The sequence below is a fragment of the Halichoeres trimaculatus genome, unplaced genomic scaffold (assembly GCF_033239565.1).
Source record: "Halichoeres trimaculatus isolate MK-OKI-2021-1 unplaced genomic scaffold, fHalTri1.1 fHalTri1_scaffold_6, whole genome shotgun sequence".
NCBI classification, from domain to species: Eukaryota; Metazoa; Chordata; class Actinopteri; order Labriformes; family Labridae; genus Halichoeres; species Halichoeres trimaculatus.
In genome coordinates this window covers 26,242,543-26,261,184 of record NW_027437184.1, presented here as the reverse complement: position 1 = coordinate 26,261,184, position 18,642 = coordinate 26,242,543, and the positions used below count along the sequence as shown (strand labels likewise).

Sequence of the window (18,642 nt, the reverse complement as noted above, 5' to 3'; positions counted from 1 at the left end):
CAGATATTATTACAGTTGAGGGCAAATCAGTGAGGGCAGTGGCCAAGGCCTTTGACATATACCACACCACATTGTTCAGGTTCCACAAGAAAAAAAAGAATCTTGCAAGCACAGCATCAAAAAATAATGTTGCAAGTTATTCCAATCTTTTTGTTCCAAAATGCAATATTGAGTTTTTATAGCTTCAGTAACATCTGCACATTGACTCAATTTTTTTTTTTTTGTACATGTTGCAACCATCCCTGATCTGTGTTGCAACTGTCCCCAGGTTTGGGGTCAGTTGCAACGTCTGAATTCCTCTATTCAAATGGATATTCTGATTGATATGTTATATTTAGCCATCTTTAAATGGTATGGGCATTTAGCAGACAGATGTAGGTTTAATATGTAAAGATTTGGTGAGACTAGTCCGAATATTCTCTGAGTTACTGAGAGTAATGTAAAAAGTGTTGCAACTGTCCCCAGTCTCCCCTACCTGTTAATTCCTGTTAATACAAGCTTAAAAGTGGACTGGATTTATTTCAGTGAGGAAAACTGTCTGCCGAAGCAGTTGGCATAGTTTTCTGAGGATGTTTCTTGAAACGCAATATAACATGCACGCTCAGGCAAGATGATGTGAAGCTGGATGCTGTCCACATGAGTTCACTGATGATGTCATCTGAGGTCGTTGGAGCAGTGATGGGAAGGTAGAGGTTTGTGTGCAAGAATGGCAGGGATGAACAAGACAAATGAAAAAGCCATATTTTTAAAAGGACAGCAATATGTGCAGCTTGCTCTGAGGTTTGGTGCACTGCTAATGGATACATGATAGCAAGTGTGAAGAACAAGTAGCAAAGTAACAAATTGTAGGCAGGAATGTCAACTTTAGGCTTCCATAGTTTATCAAAACTTCAAGATTCTCAATGTTTTATTTATTTGTATTGCATTTTGATCATTTTAATAACTATTTTTCAGACCCGTTATCTTTATTTTTGGAAGTTTCCCAATAATCTGAGAGTGAAAAACTTATTGTTTTAAACTAAATCAAGTCCCTGTTTTGAAGCTGTCATGGCTGCCTTTTGCAGCCCGAGTAAAAATTTGCAGTTGTTTTGATCTAAGCAGAGCTTAACATGTTACATCATAGAACTAGAGGATGTCAGCAATTTTAAGCAACTTATCTACAACTCATTAAGAAAATCTTTGTTTTTTTCATATATAGTTTTGACACAGTGTACCATTATCAGGATTTCATATTGTTCTTTTGTGACAGACCCTCACTCTGCATACACTTACTATCTTTACAAATTTTCTTCATATTTTTAAAAATCAAGTACTGGTAATTCGACAGTGTTGTAATTAAACTGAATGAGCTGGGCTGTACCAAAAAGAAAAATAGTTCAAAAAACTGTATATAAAAAGAAAAATTTGAACCCATGGATGTGTTATTTTTTCTTTTTCTTTTGCACAAAACAAGGGTTCAACATAACTAACAATGGACATGGAGTAACAACCCAGAATAAGGCCAGCACAGGAGATGCAGAATAATTTAAGGGGTGTGTTTGTTTATATCTCAGTTTATCAGTTGGACTGATGATGTTGCAAACACAAACTGTTTCAGGCTGAACGTCAACATGAACCCACATGACCTGCACATTTTGTAAACAGCTCTATTCCTTCAGAAAACCTCATGTTAGCAGATGGAAAACTTTCTTTTTGTTTTGGAGAGGATGCAGTCTCTCATATGAAACTTGGAGCTCTGAGAAACAGGTCAGGTAACCCAGTTTCTGTTCCATATTTTTTAATCATCTGTGTTTGTAAAACTTCTGAAACATATCTTTCTGCCTCCATGGTCTCACCCACTTTTTCGTCATTTCTGGAACACTTCAACCTTGTGGGAAAGACAGGAGCTTTCAATTCCTTACATTCAATACCTTGGGGGGAAAAAGTGAAAAAGAAAAATTATTTCTCTGCATAATCTTTTGTAAACTCTTTAAATGTGCAAAAAAAAATGAAAAATTAAGGAATTAAAGCAGGGGGTAGTTGATTTCCTGTCACATTTTTATCATGTGTGCTATTGTAATACTAAACCCTGCCAACAGAGGCCGCTGTTCATCTTCACTCCACCACCAGAATAAAGCTGGCAGCATTGATATGTTTGTGTTGGGATGTTTTACGCTCACTTTTTCCACACCAAGCTTTCTCACTCACCAGTTTTATTATTATTATTATTATTATTATTATTATTATTATTATTATTATTATTATTATTATTATTATTATTGTTATTATTTATTTATTTATTTATTTTATTGTTGTTGTTGTTGTTGTTATCATTGTTACCAAATGTTAAAGTTTTTTAATGAAGTCTGGCAAAAATATTTCCAGTGTTGCCAGTAAATATATTACAGGAATTCATGTTTTGACACCACAAATGTTTTTATTCACCATTTCTTCATTCAAAAAGAAATGAAGATCTACAGCCTCTCAGTTTCTAACCTTACTATCCATACAGTGATCTGATAATAAGAATATCATAATGTGCTGCTGCACCTATTGGCTTCCTTCAAGTTGTGCAAAAACAGTACTGACCCTCATGACCTCCCTCTGGTGCAGTCTGAAGTGAGATAGTTAGCACAAACAAACAAATCAGATTACGGACTGATTATAAACCAAGGCAACCACTGTTTTCTTTGGTCCTCTGGAAGGAATACAGGGATTTGTTTTGGTTTTTACTACCAACAGCAGATCACTTGTCTGTCTCTGACCTTTGACCACATCCTGACTCTGCATGCAGAATAAAAGTTACAGGAGGAGTGCTGGGAGGACTAGGAGTTGGAGTGGTTTTCTGGGTCTTCCTATGCAGATCGTGTGTGTTGTTCAGACACCATAGGAACAAATTTAGATAGTCTCATAAAACTTTGTTTTTCTTGTTAGATGAGCAATAAAAACAACATTGAGGGTTGCAGGGCCGAAATAGGACACAATCTTATACGTAAAGGTAAAAAAAAAACTTTTTGATGCTGATGATTAATTTCCACTAACTAAAGAACTTAATCTATGGATAAATGCAAACACATAAGACACAGAAACCGAGGATCGCATTAAAGCAAAACTTTATTCGACATTACAAGCACAACATGATGAACTTAAATTAATGACAATGGAACGTAACATAAACTTTGGCATGAACACAAAATGGCACATGAAGAGCGGTGTGATCAGTAGTAAATAAACTTTAAATATAAATAATAGTACTGGCTGACTTTCTTTCTCTTTATATCCCTGCACTGAATCTCTTTGGGATATCTCACACAGCCTTCAACCTACAACATCACGTGTCGGTCTTCATTCAGCATCATATAAATAGATCTCTACATCTGAGACAATCAAAGTGGAGCCATTAACGCAGGTTTTCAAATAAATAAATAATATAAAGAATAAAAAATGATGGTGCGCACAATAAGGAAAGAATGGCCAAAGGAAGATTGAAAAGCAAAACAAAATATCTGGTCAAAAATGAAAAATAATTAAACAAAGTGGATGTATCAAAAACAATCAAACATATTTTTTGGGCATTTTTCCAAAATTTTGTCAGTTTCGTGCTGTCCTGCATTTGGTTCGTGATGTAGGTCCTGAAAAGTGTTTCATATTTTTGTTTCTTTGGGTCTTAAACATGGAAGAGCTTTGCCCCATATACATTTACAATAATCTTTGTTTATAATCTTCATCAGAAAAGTTCATTTGTGATATTTTGTTTCACATTTTTATGTTGGTTTTTTTATCTTCAGCATGAGCAGAGCGGGTTCAACTCATGGGTTTTGCTCCTGTCTTCACTGTGCCTGAAGAGAGGGGAGCAACAAGTGCTAATTTCATCCTGCTCCGCATCAGTGTTTTTTCTGTTTCATCTCAGTCCTGGAGCAGAGCCCAGCCCAGCTTCGTCCCTCCACATAAAGTCCTGGCGCTCCCCTCGGACCAGACTGCTCTCCACTGGTCTGAACCCGGAGCGTCCGTCTGGGCAAAGTGAGAGGCTGAGGCGGGCTGTGCTGTTGCTGATCTTAAAGAGGCCGTTTGGAACAAGGAACGAATCTCTTTCGCTCCCTCCCAGGTTGTTCACAGTCTCAAAATCATTGTACACTGCGCCGTCGCTCAGCTGCTTCCTCCCCTGCAGCCTCCTCCTCCTCCTCAGGAAGATGATCCCTGCCACCAGAACCAGCGCCAAGATGGAGAGAATGCAGGAGACAGTGAGGGTGGCAGACGACGGCTGGGTGGACTGACGTAGAGCTGGTTTAAAGCTGGGCTGCAGCGTGAACTCACAGCTGGGACCCATGAAGCCTTTAGGGCACTGACACACAGGCCCAGTGAAGTGGGTGAAGCAGGTGCCGCCATTCTGACACGGTCTGGCCCCGCAGGCGTCAGAACGTACGCTGCAGTTTTTACCAGTGTACCCAAGGGTGCAGGAGCAGGTGTAGTCATTTACACCATCCTGGCATGTCCCAGCATTCTCACAGGGGCTGGATGCACAGTCATCGATGTTGACCTGACAGTTGGCACCAGTGAAGCCGGGCTGGCAGCGACACAAAACACTCTGACCAAGATCCAAACAATCACCTCCTGCAGAGGAGAGAAACACTCAGGTCAGCATTCAAGAGATCAGAGGGGAGACTGGAGCCAAAGCTGGGTGATAATGGGATTATATTTCGCACTTTAACTCCATTAATGTAGGGGTGTTGACAGTTAACAGACACAGTATTGAGAAGGCAGATTTTTTTTTCTCACATCCAGGGTTACAAGATGGATACTGGTGATACTGGGGGAAAATTACAAAAGGTCTTTCTGAAGTTGTATACACTTAGTAATCTACCAAAGAATTTTCAATTAATTCCCATAAATGTGTAGAGGTGTTGGGCTATTGGCTACTTTGAGGTAAGAATATTTTGGCTCTCAGATTCAAAGTATAACAAAAAATTGAAGTTTCTCAAAAAGTGATACTTGTTCTTATCGAATTTCTAAATCAATTCAAGCTCATTTCTAAATGTATTCCCCTTAACAAATGCTCAGGGACGATTTTGTTTGCTAACAATCAAGACTCTCAATACAAGTTACTTGAAACTGCAGTTCTTCGTTTCGGCCACAGGGTGTCGCCATAGGAGCTTGTGACTCACCGTTCAGACAGGGCCTGTTGCTGCAGCGGTCCAGTTTCTTCTCACAGTTGGATCCGTCGTAGCTGGGCGGGCAGCGGCAGGTGTAGCCTCCGGTCATCGTCTCCACACAGGTGCCACCGTTAAAGCAGGGCCCGTCTGCGCATGTCATGGCGATGATCTCACAGTTTTTACCGTAAAAGCCCTGAGGACAGGTGCAGGAGTAATCGTTCTCCAGGTCCTGAGGAGAGAAGGAGGAAAGTTCTGCTGTTAGAGGAAATTCGGCTATTGTTTTTTATCTATTTATCTTATTTTGTTTTTAATTTATTTAATCATTTAGAGGTATTTTTTGTAAAATTAGAACAACCTAGGCTGTCGTGGCGTGACTCAGCATTTATACATGAGCTACAAGCCATACTAGCTGAGTTTCCATGGGTTCCTGTGAGATGATGTTTCTTTTTTTTTTTAAATGTACTTATGTTAAAAAAAAAAAAAAAAAAGTAATTCATGTTAGTTGTACAATGTTTTTCTAGCTGACAGTGTATTGTTTACTTGTTTGTTGTTGTCATTTTGGCTGTATGACTATGTTTTTTCCTTCCTATATATAGGCATGGATAGATTTGAACTTGTGCATCTTTAATAGAAAACCACTGTATATGCTTACATTGCAGCTGCCTCCGTTCTTGCAGGGGTTGCTGTCACACTCGTTGGTCTCCAGCTCACAGTTGGTTCCTCCGTAGCCAGGCCTGCAGGAGCAGGTGTAGCTTCCCTGGCCTGTGTTGGTGCAGGTGGCCCCGTTGGCACAGGGCTTGTGGTTGGTGCAGTAGTTGAGGTCCTGGTCACAGAAGAGGCCTCCCCAGCCCTCCTGACAGTTACACTGCCATGGCTGGCTGCAGGTCCCGTGGAGGCAGCCTGGGTAGCGGACACACTCGTTGCAGGAGGGGCCCTGCCAGCCCATACGACATGTACAGCCCCCAGGGGCCTCGCAGTAACCGTGCCTCTCGCTGCAGTCCGCTGAGCAGATGGCTGCAGAGGAGAAGGAGGGTGTGTGATTACAATGGGCACGTCTGCACTGTGTATAACACACACACACACACTCACACACACACACAAACACAGCCCCCCTAGTCTGACCCCAGCCCTGTTCTAGACTTCACTGTTGGTTAAGTATTAACCCAAGCAGCTGGCAGGCACACTGCTGGGGAGGAACGCTTTCTTTTATCTTCTCATGTTATCTAACACACACACACACACACACACACACACACACACACACATACACACACATACACACACACACACACACACACACACACACACACACAGGGAACAAAAGGCTGATGAAGCTGCACAGACGGACTTGTTGAAGTAAAAAGACAACACTACAGGACATCAACTCACAGAGAGAGAGAGAAATATCTTCAGACTCTGAAAAGTTCTCTGAAGTGTTTGGATGTTTTTCCAAAAAAAAAAAAAAAAATCCTTAACCTCTCTTTTTTTCCATCTTTTTTTAAACTTTAACTTGCTTTTCTAAACTCTTCTAATTTGTAACTTTTTTCCTTGTGAGGCTTACAGTATGTGTATGAGGTGTGTTTGACAATGTTGTCATGACTACTTACAGTGTTAGGGACTAGCACTTTAAATAATTTTTTCCATGATAATGTTTGCAAGGTTCATGACATTTTTTCTACGTGTTTTATTTATTTATTTATTTATTTATTTATATTATTAATTATTAATTATTATAAAATTAATATTTTTTATTCATTTGTTTTGTTTTTGTTTTTTGATTTATGTTTGGGACTGTTAGCTCAAACAAAAACTTTTTTTCTTTTCAAATCATGTAAAAATGTTTTTCTTCAAAACCTTGTTTAACAAAGTGCCTCAACCCTTTGCACTCTTGCTATTCAAAAGCTTAACTTAATAACTATGTACTCCAAACACTATTTGTTGTTTAATTTGTTGTCTTTGTGAAGAGTTGGACTCACTTGCTCCCTCTATAGGTTCATCCCTGAATAGCAACCAGGGAATTATAAGCCCTTATTTTGATTACTGACAAACTTTCTAACTTCGGCCTATTTTTCCTCTTCCATACAGTCTTGTATCAGTACCTTAAATCTTAACTTGAAACTTTTTGTACTGATCTTCATTGTGTTCTGGGATTTGGTATTCGATGACAACATTTTTTTCAGAATATCACCGGTGATGTAAACGTACGTTCAGAGCAGTAGTTTCCCTTCCAGCCCTCCAGACAGATGCGGTTCCCTTCCTCGTCGCAGGTGTAGTGTCCCAGCGTGTCGTCCCTCGGTCTGCAGTAATCCGCGCAGCCGTCCCCGAAGTAGTACTCATCGCAGAAGACGTGGTAAGAGTAACGCAGCTCGCTCTGCTCCCCAAAGTGGACATCCTGAGACCAGTCCTCTCCGATGGCCAGTCTCCTGCGGGTCGCCAGGCGGCTCACCAGATTGTTTTGGTTGTCTGCGGAGGAGAGAGGAACACGTTTGATGGCGTGAAGAAGCTGCGTGTGTTGGATGGAGAGCTCATTGGCTCTTTGGAATTTGGTTTATGTTGGCTTGGAGCTATTGAATGTGAGTGAATCCAAGGATTTGAACAACTTACCTGTGTATTCAGTCGGAGATTCAGCGTTCCAGGCTTCAATGATCAGTGAGAAAGTCCCCTAGGAGAGAAAAAGAAGAGCTATCAGTGTCGGGGCAGAGGACAGTAAGATGACTCAAAGTTTGGTCACTGGCATAGTAACTGCACTTGGAATTGAAAGAAGTGATTTTAAAATTAAGAAACAGTAAAATTTCTTTCAACTTTTAAAAAACATATCTGTCGCTTGAATGAATGAACCTCCATTTACCGGCCACTTGAAGTGAAAGGGCACTCTGATTGGTGCGCTGCTGGAAATCGACGTGTGGTCGGCTCTGATGACGTTGGTGTGACCGGTGCCAAAGGTGCAAGGTGGTTCCGCGGAGATCACATCCTCCGGGTGTTTTAGACAAATCCTGAAAAATATGTGACAGTCCCGGTGTCTCCTGCAGATCCGCTGTGCCGTGTGGAAGGAGTGAATCTTCAGCTCAAAGACGCCAGAAGACAGAACCTGCGAGTATTACAAAAAAAAAATCAATTAGATGCTGTGTGTTAAGACAATTCAGAGACGTCGAATCCGTAAAACAGAGCTAAACTTACCACATTCACCAAGGCCAAAGCCAGGAGGTATCTTAGGTGTAGATGTGCCATTTCTTATCAGAAATCTGCGTCAAAGCTCCAAGTAGATGTCCGCATTCGTGGTGCGCAAAAAAAAGTATTCCCAAATGACGTTAAAGAAAACTCAAAATATGTTTCATCACTTTGGACCTCGTGCTCTTGTTATTGTCCTTAAATCCCGTCTCTTCTCCTGCTGGTCTTTTCTTCTCTCTTCTGTCCTCTTCAGTTTCTGGTGCGTAAAGACGCGCAGAGTGTTTTATACCCTCTGTCGCTGCGCGTCACGGGCAGAGAGGAGGAGGCGGAGCAGACCTCAGGGGAGCATCCTGACACAGAGCGCCCGTCTGGGGATTTCGACTGCCCACATTACACCTGGTCTGCTTTCCTATAGGAATATGCATTAGAAGCTGTTGCAAGGCAGATATGTTTATATGAATCTTAATCCAAAGCAAAAATGTCAACAGCTGTGGATGACTGAGCTGAATCACCATGTGGAGCATGACAACACAGAACTCCACCAGAGACCAGAGTGAGCAAAGTATCCAAGTGAAGTGATGCCAAGAACGTTTGTACGTATTTCTGTACGTAAATTTGGTCGTGGGTATGTGACAAGAAAATTCAGAAACATGTAATTCTAGAGAATGTGAAGGGCTGTAGCCATACGATTTGGTTAAAAATAATTCTAACAATAGACAGGGTAGAAGATGATTGGAGTATACTTCCTCCATGTCATCAAACTTCTGAGAACTTGAACACTTCTTGGGGCTCATAGATCATTGTTCAGAAAGTTATTTTTCCTTTATGGAGCTGCCTCGCACTCTGAACAAAGATCAGTAGGAAGCAGAGAAGAATAGCAGCAGAACTTTTCTTTCTTTACACCCAACATTGTAATTGCTCTGACGCGTGTGAGGTGACAATAGAAGGGCAGCTCCGATAAGACCTCATTGTGCTTCTGGCTGCTATTCAGACCTCCTCTGTGCGCCCTCGGGTCTGTGAGGGAGGGAGGGAAGGAGAGGGGAGGGGAGGGGGGTATGTTGGTCGCGTGCGTGTAAGGGGGGGTGGGGGTCCTGCAGAGTTTGGACTATCATGTTGCTTTTGTCTGGACCTCATACGAACAGCTGTATGGTAATCAACGGCACATGGTCGACCGTGCGCGGGGCGCCAAACCCAGCTATTGTCTCCCAAAGCGTCCATAGCGACTACACACACACACACACACACACACACACACACACACACACACACACACACACACACACACACACACACACACACACACACACACACACACACACACACACACACACACACTCACTTATTGAATCACGGAGGACTCTGCTGCACCTTTCGCCAGCAGGGATGTGGTGCAGAGTAAACACACCTTAACTGTTATTTACACACCAGAGCTGACCCAGACTGTTTACAGATCAGGTCAAGGCCCGTCTCTCTTTATAAAAACAAACAGAAATGTCAGAATTAACGATTTTGTCTTTTATGAGTTAGGAAAAGTGTAGAAAGTCGAGGTAAAGATTTATTTTGGGGTGTTTTCTTTATGACTTCCGTTGAGAGAAGATTTCCACCATATTTCCACTTTTAGTCCAAAGCCACAAATAAAAAGTTAAGTTTACAAACCAGATGTTTGTAGAACTATCTAATTATTTGGTGGTGTAGTTTCCAAAACTAACTGTCTGACCAACATGTGCGTTGTTTTATCTGGTGTTTATGGTGCTGTAGGTGGGCGGGACTGGGGCTCTATTCATATTCTAACAAGGAGTGAGGACGCGTGCCTGCAGTGGCCCCTCAAACATCCTGGCACGCTTTCCTGCAAAACAACACGGAGAAACGAGGGAGGGAACTTATTTCACAGTTGTATGTAAAATAAGTGAGATGGCTGCTGTGAGGATTATTCGTTGACCCCAAAGCCAACCCTTCGTTCAGTGACTCCAAAACTACAACCAAGGACCTTTGTCCTTTGGAAGAACGAGCAGTTTCACTACCTACTGTTTAACCTGCTCCTTAAATAAATTTTTTTTTAAATACTTCTCAACAAACCAAAGCCATAGTCTGATATTATTTCACCCGTGAAGGTGGTCTTTCACTTTGGTCATCTTTTTTTTGGGTTGTTTTTGGGAGTAAGAAAAGAAGAAGAAGAAGAAGAAGAAGAAGAAGCAATATGTTTTCTGAGGACAGTTTATCCAAATTTTCTCTGCAGAGCTGAACAGCGCTGTTTGACCTTCTTCACAAAGGCTAAACTAGTAAACAGTTCAATGTTCAAGTCTCAAGTTAAGACCCCAACAGGCCAAACATTTCTACAACTCTTCTTGATAATTCCACTATGAAACTAATGTGTATGAAAAAGATGGAGGAAACCTAGTCATACCAGATCCCCTACCTGTAACTTTATCATAAACCCACCACTAATGGAAAATTATAAAAACAGAAAGTTCTTAAGTGTTTTGCAACTGAAAACAAACAATGCAGATGCCATGAAGAGATGTAAAGTTGATAAGAATAGACCAGACAACTTGTTATTTATCATGATATCCGTCATTCCAACTTAAAAACCCATTTGTTACATTTTAATTACAAGCAAATTTGTCTCTACCTATTGAAATGAAACTTTATTTAACCAGGAGAGCCTCATTGAGATTGAAAATCTCATTTGCAAGAGTGTCCTGGCAGCAGCACAATTACAAGTTTACAAACATAAAACAGACACAGATATAGACACAGACATTTCAAACAGTTAACTCAAAGTCACAGAGCAGCACGTTTGTCAGTCAAAGCATCTACAACTTGCTTCATGCTCCTCTAAAGCCTTTAATCTGAATTTTAGTAGATTTAGAGACCAGCTCTCCAAGGCACAGTTTTTCTTGAAGCAGATTCCAGTCTGCAAGAGCAGCATATCGGAAACTTCTTTTTACCCATTTCTATTGTTGAAGTAAGACAGAGATTTACTGTGAATTTGAGACTTTCATGAATCAAACAAACGGTATTTATCTGTGGCAAGGTTAAAATAGTTTTGGATTTGTCATTATAGGTTAATTTTAGTTAGTTTTGACATTTTTTTTCCATTGCAGTTTAGTTTAAATTAGTTTTAGAGCAGGCATTCTAGTTTTTATTTAGTTTTAATTTTTGCAACAAGGCTTAGTTTGAGTTTAGTTTTAGTTTTTCATACCTTATTAACTAGGTGCAGGATTCAAAAAGGTCAGAGTTAATATTTTGTCATACCGTTTATTTTCCAGTTCAACATAGTGCTCACTGCTCAGTCAATGCTGTTACCGAAATGTTGGCTTCTGCCTTAAACACATGAAAATAATTTAAACTTAAAAAAAAACATAAACATAAATTATTTAAAATAATGTTAACATGAATTAAATAAAATAATAAAAACATAAATTATGTAAAACAATATAATATGAGCTTTAATTATAAGAAACTTGGACTCTGTAACAATTAGGTCAGACTCACATGAAATGAAACTATTACAGATGCTCTGATTCATTGCTTCTCTACGTTTTGTCGCAGCACAGCGCACAGCCAGTCAGTGCAGTAAACAAGCACGTCCCAGTACGTCACTATGATGGTGCTGTGCGGCACTGACAACTGCCGAGAACTGTGGCAAATTGGTTGGGAAAATGTGTCGGATTAATTTAAATCCTAAAGGCTATTAATATTGTCAAAAACTATTACTAAGGACATTTTGTCTTTAATTTTGGTTAGTTTCAGTTAGTTTTGTGAACACAAGATACAGTTTTAGTTTACTTATCGTTTTTGTTTTCTTTTCCAGTTTTTAATAGTTTGAGTTAACTGCAATGTATTTTAAATTTGAGTTTTCCTTTATAGTTTCGTTTTAGTTAACTCTTATACCCTTGATCTGTGGATGTAATAAACTGAGAAATAATGGAGTCATCATGCGGAAAAGGAAGGGGAATACTTTATTTTAGCCTTTGATCTGAGCACATTGTCACTTCTCAAGTTTCATTGGCTGTATTTTTTTTTTCAGACAACAGCTGTTCCACTCCCAGATGAGTATATTGTTAAGAGGTAATGGATGATCAGTTCTGATTTTGTTGTTTCACTGATGTTAAGAATGAGGTAATGACTGGTTATCAAATCTGTTGTTTTTTTTATAAAACCATAGATGGACCTCAATATTTCAATGTGAAAAAAAGGCCAGCTACAATTTTGCTTGTATCTGTACTGCCCAGGTGTGTTTGATACTTGATTCTGATTGGTCAAAACCTTGTCACTGGGGTGAACTGATCTCAGCAACAAGAGACTAAAGGCTACCATATCACAGTCTGGTATCAAATCAGCGGTAAATAGTAGACAGGTACGTGTCACCTCTGTCTGTTGACAGTGTGGGAAGACCAGTAGTTGGCAGTATGGCTGTAATGAAACATAACTGAAGATCATTAAATACTGAGGAATTGTAGCATTCTATCACATTATAGCATTTCATTAACTGGTGAGAATGAACTGAGTGGCAACTTCCAGCTGCAATAATTGAAGCTGATGAAGAAGTGTTAGGGGCTGTTTACACGACAACAGTTTTAGGGTAAAACACAAAAGTTTTGTTGCGTTTCGGCCTCGCGTTTACACGGAAACAGCATTTTAGCCAAACCTAAAACACAAACTTTAGAAATTGACCTCCAGTGTGGGATTTTTCTGAAACTCTACCGACACCGTTGCTGTGTAAACAGTAACCTGGCGTTTTCAGTGTAAACACTGATGTCACACTCTGCTCCATGCGAGCATATACAACAACCCAACAGTACAGTTGTACTGATCGCCGTTGACCACCGTGTTGTGCTTGTGCTGCTGAATCTGCTGACTGTCTTTAACAAAATGTGCATCTGTTGCTCCACTTCTGATCTTGGGGTGTATTCACACCTGGATTGTTTGGGGCAGCCTGAAGAACAGAAAAAATTAGTTGTGGGCTCAGGTGGAACAGCAAGGAAATAAAACGCCTCATTAAAAAAACTGCACATGTTTTTCATGTAGTGCACACTGGTACATGAGCCAGATAAAGGCTATAAAGCAAACTAGCCACACACGTTGTTGATGCTCCATGGCGGGTAAGAACATGAATGAATGAACGAAGATAAGGAAATAAAATTGATCACAAGTGACATTTGTTTACAATTTTGGACCGCAAGAGACTTTTGCCATGTGAGCATAAAACAAACCAGGTGACAACTGCTACAACTGTATCATTTTTCGCTCCTAAATCGGAACAAAGCAAAAAACCACAGGTGTGAATACACCCTTAGCCAATACACCAGGTGATCAGCTCAACTCTCGGTGGAGATCTACCAAAAGCCGCTTTTGGACAAGACAGTTATAGCGCTGACTACAGGCCTGGCATGCTTACTACAGTGTTTTCAGTCCATCAGTGTTTCCGTGTAAATGCAGATCTTCTTCACTACGTTTTCACTGCATTTTCAGATGAAAAGTTGTCGTGTAAACGAAGCCTTAAAAGCTACAGTTCATCAAGAGTCAGCTTAAGGCAGGCTAAAGACGGGCCATAAACCAGATCCGCACTAATTCAAATTATCAGGTTTCTAAACCAGCAATAAACATGCTTTTGTAGCCTGATTAAAAAATGGCCACAGTATAAAAATCTTATTTTCTCTAACAGCACAATCAGAGGCACAGCTCGCCTAACTGGTAGACAGGTAGCCTGTAGCTGTTGGTGAGGAGGCTTAAAGCCTGCCTCTGTACCTCACACTGCCTTGACAAAAGCTACGTTGAGTTTAGCATTTCCAGTATGACCTCCAACGACAACAACTGGCTTCAAAACTCTGTATCAGAAACCAACAAATGACATCACAAAGACTATGTCTATGACATAGACATGTGTGTGTGTGTGTGTGCGCGCGCGCGTGTGTGTGTTTGTCTTTGTGTCAGGAGAGCAGATGGACAGTGCACCCTCATCTGTATTACTTGCAGGAGTGTGACATGAGTGTGCCACGGGGCATGGGAACCAGAGAAGAGTCATGTCATCCCCCCTCCAGACCTCCCATTACTCTAAGTGGCCAGCATCTGCCTCTTCTTCCTCCTCCTCTACTTCAGCCTGCAGCAGCTTGGAGATCTTCTCCCTGAGGACCTGAAGAGGAGGCGGAGGAGAGGGGGAGCTGCTGCAGACCTGACCCTCGCAGGCCCTCGGGGGAGAAGTCGGCCTGTTGTGCTGCCTCTGCTGCTCCAGCCTGCTGCTGTCTGAGTGAGGGACAAAAGGAGGTGTGGAGGGCTGTCTGGTGGGTGTGATGTCCTCTGTAAGTGTATGAGTGTGTGTGAGTTAGTGTGTACATGCAGCCTCATATGTATGCAAGTCATTTGGTTGATTGGTTGATCTCATTAAGATGCTGCATGCTGAATAGTACCTAAAAATGCATGCAGCAACCCCCCGTCTAGCAAATTTATGGGCTGAAACAAAGAGGAGTGAGGCGCCTGGGGGAGCATTATCAGGCAAATTACAGAATAACAAAAACAAAGAAAGAAATACTGTAGTTTAAATATTTTCTTACTGTCTGTTCCAGGTGGTGAAGTCAGTGATTTGAAACATTTCAGGCTGTTTTTGTTTCTTCTGACCATCTGTGCCTACTCAGGAAGCCTACCTATAGCCCTCCTATACCACAGCTGTTTACAGTAACACAGACAGAGCTATTGTAACGTACTAAGTGAGGCTGTTTACAGGTTCTTAAATTAGTGTTTGTAACCACTTTAGACCATCTTTTTTTATGTTTTCCCTTGTTACTAACCGGCCATTTTATAAGGCACACCTGTCTAACTGCTTGTTAACGCAAATTTCTAATCAGCCAATCACATGGCAGCAACTCAATGCATTTAGGCACGTAGACATGTTCAGGATGATCTGCTGCAGCTCAAACTGAGCATCAGAATGGGGAAGAAAGGTGATTTTAGTGACTTTGAACGTGGCATGGTTGTTGGTGCCAGACGGGCTGGTCTGAGTATTTCAGAAACTGCTGATCTACTGGGATTTTAACCCACAACCATCTCTAGGGTTTACAGAGAATGGTCCCAAAAAGAGAAAATATCCAGTGAGCAGCAGTTCTGTGGGCCAAAATGCCTTGTTGATGCCAGAGGTCAGAGGAGAATGGACAGACTGGTTGGAGCTGATAGAAAGGCAACAGTAACTCAAATAACCACTGGTTACAACCGAGGTCTGCAGAAGAGCATCTCTGAACACACAACACGTCCAACCTTGAGGCAGATGGGCTACAGCAGCAGAAGACCACACCGGGTGACCCTCCTGTCAGCTAAGAACAGGAAACTGAGGCTACAATTCACACAGCAACACCAAAACTGGACAATAGAAGATCGGAAAAACGTTGTCTGGTCTGATGAGTCTGGATTTCTGCTCCACATTCAGATGGTAGGGTCAGAATTTGGCCTCAACAACATGAAAGCATGGATCCATCCTGCCTTGTATCAACGGCTCAGGCTGCTGGTGGTGTAATGGTGTGGGGGATATTTTTTTGGCTCACTTTGGGCCCCTTAGTACCAACCGAGTGTGGTTTAAAGTCCACAGCCTACCTGAGTATTGTTGCTGACCATGTCCATCCCTTTATGAGCACAGTGTACCCATCGTCTGATGGCTACTTCCAGCAGGATAACGCTCCATGTCATAAAGCTGGAATCATCTCAGACTGGTTTCTTCAACATAACAATGAGTTCACTGTACTCAAATGGTCTCCACAGTCCCCAGATCTCGATCCAACAGAGCACCTTTGGGACGTGGTGGAACGGGAGATTCTCATCATGGATGTTCAGCCGACAAATCTGCAGCAACTGTGTGATGCTATCATGTCAATATGGACCAAACTCTCTGAGGAATGTTTTCAGTACCTTGTTGAATCTATGCCACAAAGGATTGAGGTGGTTCTGGAGGCAAAGGGGTCCAACCCGGTACTAGCAAGGTGTACCTAATAAAGTGGCCAGTGAGTGTATTTTTCATGAAACAATATCATTTTACAGTATCAGTATGTGTTATGTTGTCTTTGCACTAATTTCACAGATACAATTCAAATTATTTGTAAATTAAGTAAAATTGATTTCAATCAACATTTTGTTCAATGTTACAACTCCCTTGGATTTGGGGCTGGTCCAGAATCATTCCTTTAACCCCAGATCTAAAACTCAAAAAGGTCTAATCTTTCAAGCAATGTATTGTGTAAAAAAAAAAAAATCATTTGATAGACCCTGGGGTCAAAGTTCTGTTCATAGAAAAGTTAGTTTGCAGAAAAAATATTAAACATACCCCCATGTGCCTTATTTAATGCACTAAAACAACTAGAATGTTCCACGACATACGTTCACATTTTGTATGCTAGGTTCAGACATATTACATGTATTAGTTGAATGTTCAAGTTCAGGCTCAATGTTGTGATCAAACAGCAACATCAATCTTATAATAACAACTATGTTTTTTAAACAAACACTATGTGAACTAAAGCCCATTTGGAACCTGCAGTTCCTTAAGTCTCCACTTGAGACGGGTAGCAAACTAACCAGAAACATCGCTTACTTCTGTAAGGACACTTACATGAAGTGCATTGCGTAACTCTGCACTTACCAGAAAAGTGCACAAAATCATACAGGGTAGCGTTGTCCCAAATCAAACACTGCTGCTTTGCATTTGTCAGAAAACTCAGTTGCATTTCACAGGCTTCTTCTGCTTTTCATTGATTACATCCATCAACTGTCATTTGATCCATTCCCGCCCTTTCTCTTCATAGCCAATATGGCCAACCACAGTCAGCAGTTATTCTGCAGTGTCTGTTCAAACTTGAGAGTCTATCAATAAAATCAAGAGTGAGGTTATGTTAGCTCTGCTTGGTAAATGACTGGCAGGGCACAACTAACCAGGATTTACAAACATCACACATTACAGACATGTCTTAGATCACCGGGCTGCCAGCTGCCCGCTAAATATAAACAGCTACTAAACTACTTACAAACTGACAGTGTTAACTTGTAGTCGTGTTAGCTTACAGATACATCGGAGCACCAAACAGAGCAACAAACTAACACCGTGGCATATACGTCCATGAAAACATACACCACTGCTGCATCCATCTCAGTCATTGTCGTTGCTTCCTCTCTTGGAGAAACTAAAATTAGTTTGATACCCACGTAGCTTTGCTGTTCAAAAAGACACAGCACCACATATTGAAGTGGGGTCGGACGTTCTTGGCCATAAGTCCAATTCTGTTTTTTCCATGTACATGCAGCCAGGAGTAGATCCCCACTGTAACTTCACAACTAGGGTATGACCTTAGTCTGACTGCTGGTGCATGTTAAGGAACTGAATGTGTGAAAACAAACTGATGTTGTCCTTTTATATAGATTAATATTCTATGTTATGTAAGAAAATATTGATTGACTGATTGATAAGACACATTTCTGTTACACTTATTATTACTTCTTTGTCTTTAGGTTACCTGACTGCCTGGGGAGAGCACTTCTTGGTTGGAGCAAAAAGTGAGGCCGAGGGCATTGAACACTCCTGTGTTGCAGGTAGCTCAAAGCATAATTCCAAGTTCTCTGATTTCATGGAGGGTATTCAAGTTTAGTTCAATGTTTATAGGCTTAGGTTTAGCTTTAGGTTAGGGATAGTTAGGGGTAGGGTCAGCAATATGGTAGCACTTAGGGTTAGGGATAAGGTATTTACTGATTAGTGTTAGGGTTAGCAAGGTTAGGTTGGGTTGGGGTTAGAGGTTTTACAGATTATGGTTTGCAAGGTTAGGGTTGGGGTTTTCATGGGTTTGGCTAAGGGTTAGGTTGGGGTAAGAGTTAGAAGTTTTTATAGGTTAGGGTCAGAATTAGGGCGTTCGTGGGTTTGGGTTAGGGTTGGAGGTTTTATAGGATTTCACACAGTGTACACTTTGTTAACCCCCATTTTGTTGAAGTGGTTTGTCTAGAATTCTGTATTTGCTGTACTATTGTCTCATTTAGGAAGGGTTGTTTGATGCGTTAGCACTGTTAGTTGTCATCATTAAAAATGAAGCAATGTTAATTTAACTTCTTTTTTTATAGGCCAAGAAGTTATAATGATAATAATAGTTAAATTTGATACTCTTTTTGATCAAATGAAAACTCAAATACAAAGTAAATAAATAATTAAATGATACAAACATACATACATACATACATACAAACATACATACATACATACATACATACATACATACATACATACATACATACATACATGCATACAAACAATCATACATACAAATGTTTTTGTTTTGCGTCTTATTGCTCAGTCTGTAATATTTGTTTCTGGTGTTTTTGT

At 40.7% G+C, this 18,642-nt stretch overlaps 1 protein-coding gene across 1 annotated transcript; it reads right to left on the bottom strand.

The window, feature by feature from the left end:
- Window positions 1-3,151: 3,151 nt before the first annotated feature.
- Window positions 3,152-8,535, bottom strand: dlb (deltaB). The gene is made up of 7 exons (XM_074672472.1): window positions 8,307-8,535; window positions 7,978-8,217; window positions 7,734-7,791; window positions 7,335-7,592; window positions 5,782-6,143; window positions 5,142-5,358; window positions 3,152-4,590 (listed from the first exon to the last, which is right to left on the bottom strand). Exons 1-7 carry the CDS (start codon window positions 8,355-8,357, stop codon window positions 3,881-3,883), a joined length of 1,896 nt encoding a protein of 631 aa, XP_074528573.1. The 5' UTR covers window positions 8,358-8,535; the 3' UTR covers window positions 3,152-3,880.
- Between the last annotated feature and the right edge of the window lie 10,107 nt (window positions 8,536-18,642).

Bases quoted from the DNA above. Each gene is read 5' to 3' on its own strand.
- dlb (XM_074672472.1), bottom strand. From the start codon at position 8,357: ATGGCACATCTACACCTAAGATACCTCCTGGCTTTGGCCTTGGTGAAT. The intron at 8,218-8,306 runs GTAAGTTTAGCT...TAATACTCGCAG, and splicing joins CTTTGGCCTTGGTGAATGTG to GTTCTGTCTTCTGGCGTCTT. The intron at 7,792-7,977 runs GTAAATGGAGGT...TTTCTCTCCTAG, and splicing joins CCTTTCACTTCAAGTGGCCG to GGGACTTTCTCACTGATCAT.